We start from the raw sequence: 5,868 nt of genomic DNA on the forward strand, positions 1-5,868 counted from the left end.
GCCAGTTGCCAGTTTCACAAGGAAACTTTTGTATAGCAGTTTCAAATCTGTTAAGCTGATAACATAGTTTCACACCAAGCAAGAAAAAAAATCGCTCCAGAGAAACCAATATGTTTATTTTAGTCATCAGTGGCGCCAGGTTGTCAGATATATAGGGGAATTGTTAAAGCTCCAAGCTTTCATTCATTGTCCTGCTCATTCTTAATAAACATGGAGGCCATTTGTATCACTCTTTGGTTTTACATAAACTAAATGGGTTTGTTATATAAGAATCTTGGTATATTTTCTAGTTCTGTTCTTGCTTCCTAACTATACTGTAAGTTGGCTGACTCACCGCGGTTATTACACTGAACAAACAAAGCTACATTTTCATCTTTTTTCTTTTTTCTTTTTCTTTGATACATGCATCGTGTATGACACAAATCTCATGAAGAGCATACACATCAGGGCGCACGCCTCTGTAGAAATGTTTTTTGCTCACCATGTTCTCTTTCTGCCTCCAGTACTTCATCTACTGCTGTATACTGGGCCTGGTGTCGTGCTCAGTGTTCCTGAGGATCAACTATGAGCTGAAGATGGTGGTGATGCTGGTTGCCGTGGTGATCTACAACATCATCATCCTCCAGACACACGCCTCCCTGCTGGATGCATTTAGCAAAGCGCTGTACCCCACCGATACACTGGATAGGTACTTGCCCACACACACACACACCCACACACACACACAAACACTCTCCTCTCTCCTCTCTCCTCTAGGAAGTAATGAAACAATTATTAGACCCACTTAAGGTCAATGCTATCTGGTTGAAACGCTCCCCTCAACCCCCGACCCTGCAGCCTGCTTGCATCAGTTGAGCAGAGCCTATTAAAATGACTAATGAGACTGGACCCCGGTCTTGAGGGAAAGAGTATTGCTGAGGCAGCAGTATCCCATATGACTGTCGATCAAGTGTAACCCCTGGAGAGGAGGAAGATGAGTGGCAGAATGAGATACAGCAGTTTGTGTTGATGGAGCTGAATTCATTTCTCACATTTGACTGACAGTTGAAGTCTCACTGCTGGAAAATACCGTTATGTAAAAGGTTTTCAGAGCACTAAAAAAGACTGGTGAAGAAATACTTTTTTCCATCTCTCATATTTCTCTCTTTGTTTTTCTTTCCCACCTAGACTTTATTAGAAAGAAGGGTTTATTGTTGTTGCCATAGCACAGGGACATAAAAATAAGAATAGTAATAAATGAAAAAGGAAACACACCAGGACTGCATAATATATCAATTTTGTTTCTTGACAAGCATCAATTTACATTTACCTTGAAAGATATCTTGGCGTGGCATTAAGTTGTATGTCTCACTACAGTTTGGTGACTTTACATGGGTTCATCCTCTAATGTAGGCAAGGTGATACATATGATCTACTTTAACAGTAAGTTTAGGACAATTTTTTCAATACCTGTTATAATTTCAGTTGTCTGTTTATTGTGCATGCACATCAATAAACAGAAAACATATATTTTTTATATTCATGTCTAATTACAAATCATAATTACTGCACACTATTTTTAACCAGTTTTAAATGTATTTTTCCTGAAATCTAGGGAGACATTTAATTCTGTTCCTTTAAATACAGAGTAGCAGTCTATCCTAGTGAACATCATGTCTTTTAAATGTATAGATTTCTGCATGGTAATGATGCTCAGCCTTTAAAACTACAACACAGTATTACCATACAGTGCAGTAATTGATAGAAATGAAATCAGATAAAAATGTTCTCTTGAAGTTGAAATTGATTTTCATAATGAGGACTAAAACAAAAGACTGTCAGGATGGATGGGAAATTACATAGTTGGCAGTAATGTAACAAGTACATAGGTACTGTAATAGTTAAAGCGTACAACATGTAAAAAACCGCAGGTTCATTTAAAAATAAGGCTGAAAAAAGATTTCCACTTTCAGCAGATGAATGCGAAAACATCCTTCTAGTGTCACAGTAAGATCAAACATCCAACTGTAGCAACGAGAACTGATCTCACAGCAGACAATTAACACTGTGATAAATGTATTATCTCTCTCTCTCTCTCTCTCTCTCTCTCTCTCTCTCTGTGCAGACCAGGAGTGCTGAAGGATCTAAAAACGATGGGTTCTGTGTCTCTTTTCATCTTCTTCATCACCCTGCTGGTATTAGCCAGGCAGGTGAGTAGTCTTCTTAAACTGGCCACCACAATAACACAATTAGACATCACTATGTGACAGTGGTATATAATTATAGCACATATTTTCAATATCAGGTATAACTTTACGTTGGTACAGTTACTATCCTCATCTTTTTAGACTATTCAGCGCTGTCACAGAATCTTGTTTTACAGAATAATCTCTGCTTGAGGAAAGATGTTTTTATGAGACTTGATACCAGTGGATTTGAAATGATCTTCACTCCAGAGAGAAATTTGGAAGCAAGTGAACCTGTCTTCAAGGATTTGGCTCGATGTGCTTACAGATCAAAATACTCGTTCAGATGAACATTTTTGTAGCATTGGAGCAGCCAGCCTGGCCCACTGCCTCCATCTCCTCCGTGTCCACCACCCTCACTTTATATGAGAGCTAAACTCAGCTGACACAGATTTGGTGTGTGTGTTTTATCTTTTTTGGGGTACAATCCATCAGCTCTGACCCCAAAGCAGATGTTCTGGACAGTATCTCCCCCAAGAGGCTCTGTGCCCGAAACATTCTCCCCCGAGAACCACAGTTGATCCAAACAGCGCCATGTGTTGTTCTCATTCTGGGTCACTGCCACTGCTAGAAAACCCAACTTTGCTGTGGTAAACTCTTTGTTACTGTCATATCTTATTATGGGCTGCGCTCTTATCGAGGTCTTTCAGGATTATTTGGGTATGTCCTTCCGGATGCTGTTTGGGTATAAATTAGAGCAGTAAAATGCTTTATCAGTTATCATCGAAATAATTCTGGAATCGGGTCAAAAGGTGTTAAAAGTGGCGTCATCCGAGGCCCTTGATGCACAAGTACGTAAATCGGTGCCGGATACGAGGGCACGAGGCCCAGGAGAAACCATTTTACATGCTTTTAGTCTGCTGTTAACGAATTTGCCTTGCAAAAATGTTCATCGTCAACCCTAATAAGCCCATTTCTAACCATTTAGTCAGAGGGAGTAGAAAGCAGGTTAGGAGAACAGAGGCATCTGTAATTCATCCCTCAAGAACAGATGCACGATGGAGCAAAGCTCATTTACAGGCTTGTTAGCTGGTTTCTCAACGGCATCCGGAATGAGCTTCGTTTCTTCTGGCCTACTTTCTAGATTCCTGGAAATACTGGAGCTCCACAGAAGCAAGTACTCTAACTGTACATACACAGATTTGTACATGCACAAATGGTCCAAACTAACTGTCCTTAGAGAGCTGGAGGATAGTCTATATTTCTATTTCAGCCTCAGGCTATCAACACTATAGCACAGAGCAGTATGGGCCTACACTGTTGGAGCCTTCTAACTTGGCACCATACTTTAATCTCAAGGGGAAAGGTAGTCAGTGCACATATACATCATGAAGACTGTTAACTACACGCATGAAATATATCTCACAGGAGACTAAAATCGCTCCCACACATCCATACACACACTGCAAATGGCTAGCCCACCGGTAGCCTGGAGCTTGTGTATACGAGCATACTGATTTTGTGTTCAGGGGATCCCGTCTGAAGCACACACTCCTGGGATGAAGATAGAAAGCTCCCTCAAGCATTTATAACCAAAACATAAAAAAAGACAAGTGCATCTTTTATGCAAAACACTCCTGCCTGCTTACTATTTCCTTGAGCAGTGAGAGCATTCTCATTTCATTGTCGTCTTATCGGGACATTAATTTTCTATGAATATCAAGCAAGACCTTTAGTTTCAGTTGGTTACGTTTTCCCAGATATCCTGTCCAGTTTCCATTCGGCGGCAGTGATTAGAACAGAATGCAGGCGGCCTATCTCTAAGAAACGCTCTCAAATCATTGGACCGATGTCTGTAGCTGGAGGACTACTGTATAGGGGGCTGACTCAAGATACATTTGTGGCTCCTCCGATCAGCCTCCAGTCCAAATACAGTTTAACTGTCGGTTAGAAATGACTGCTTTCCGGTTTCTTTTCTTGATTTTGGTGTAGGTTTCCTCTGTGGCCTGTCGCTTTGGAGCAGAGTGCTGGGTGTGAATGACGCAGGTGTCTCTTTACTCTGTGTCCTCCTGTAACAGAATGAATATTACTGTAGGTTGGACTTCCTGTGGAGGGACAAGTTCAAGAGGGAGTGTGAGGAGATTGAAACCATGGAGAACCTCAACCGGGTTCTGCTGGAGAACGTCTTGCCTGCTCACGTCGCCGAACACTTCCTGGGACGCAACTGGAAAAATGAGGTGAATTCCAGAGAAAAGATGACTGTTTCAGTATATTTAGGTTAAGTTGTACTTATCTTTCATGTTTTTTTTTGTATCTATTAGTTAAAGGAACAGTTATCATGTAAATATGTAGCTGGAGTCAGAAGCGGGTTAGCTTAGCTGAGGATATTTTTCGTTACCTTTGAAGAGAGAAAGGCTAGCTGTTTCCCCCTGTTTCCAGTCTTTGTGCTAGGCTAAGCTAACAGGCTTCTGGCGGTAGCTTCATATTTATCTTACAGATATCACAGTGGTATTGACCTTCTCATTTAACTATCTGCATGAAAGCAGTAAGGTGTATTTCCCAAACTGTCAAACTAATCCTTTAAATATTTTTTGAATCTACGTACTCTGTATGTACGGAAGCGCATTGCATTCACTGGATAAAAAAAAAATTTGACACCATATCTCGTAATTACGAGATAAGATAAAGAAAAAGGAAACGTCTGTAAATCCACGGTAACGACGTCACGTGGCAAAACGTAACAAAGCCAGCCAGCCAAGTTTCTAATTTACTCATAGACATGTAGCGACCCTGCAGTAATGTTCTGTCATAGAATTGCAGCTCATACAGGAGACTGGCTGCAAAGGAAAAGAAGTATTGCTCAAGTTGGGATGCGGACCTGCTTGAATAACAATGTTTTTTAGTTTGCAGCCAAGTTCCTCTGTCGCTCCCGGACGTGATATCACCAGTGTGCATTAAAAATTACATTTGTTGTTGTTCATGTTTCCCAATGCAAAAATAAATTAATGAAGTGCAGCACATTCTGGCTCTTTCTACATCCAGAGTTATGCTGCCAAATTTATCTGTACAATGGACCAGCCACCTGAATTCGTTTTTTTAATGAATCGACTTTTAGTATTGCCGTACCTCTTTCCTATAAATTCACATTTACGCATTATATAAGAAAAAGAACAGAAACAAGAAACACAAAAACAGAGAGCATACGACATAGCCTAGAAAAATGTATGCAATATGTTGTAGCTCAAGTACATGAGAAAAGCATGGTAGACTCAGGGTTCACATTACCAATGTGGCGCCAGTTCTTCATGGATGCCTTCTATGCTACATAAAAAACATTGATTAAAAGTGTCCCTACAGTTGGACCCAATGTAGCAAGAAAATGTGTGATAGAGAATGCTCCTTTCCTTCAGGGTTGACGAATTCCTTTAGCGTGGGGGATTCGATGGAGAACATGGATGCAGCGGCCTGCCATATAAGGATGCACTACATGCTATCTGAATCAGGGTGGGCCTCTACGGCCTCTAAATCAGTGGGTTCTGCAAATCTACCTTTTCTGGCTAAACTCTGGAAAAAAATTCAATGCCCCACGAGAACCCACAAGATATTTATCAGCGAAGTGGATATCAGGATTTGCAACTGTTTCATATAAATGCATCATAACTTTCTGCATTCATGGCGCGCCTTTTAATATTTTACTGCTCCT

General features: G+C 40.7%; 1 protein-coding gene across 1 annotated transcript in view; it reads left to right on the forward strand.

The window, feature by feature from the left end:
- Window positions 1-4,402, forward strand: part of LOC118342320 (adenylate cyclase type 2-like) — a gene marked incomplete at both ends in the record, with an annotated part of 20,583 nt that extends 16,181 nt beyond the window's left edge. The window contains 3 exon segments of the mRNA XM_035680811.1: window positions 504-688; window positions 2,105-2,189; window positions 4,244-4,402. Coding sequence (XP_035536704.1) covers window positions 504-688; window positions 2,105-2,189; window positions 4,244-4,402 — 429 coding nt within the window.
- Between the last annotated feature and the right edge of the window lie 1,466 nt (window positions 4,403-5,868).

The sequence above is a fragment of the Morone saxatilis genome, unplaced genomic scaffold (genome assembly GCF_004916995.1).
Source record: "Morone saxatilis isolate NCDOM2014 unplaced genomic scaffold, NCSU_SB_2.0 Contig9, whole genome shotgun sequence".
NCBI lineage: Eukaryota > Metazoa > Chordata > Actinopteri > Moronidae > Morone > Morone saxatilis.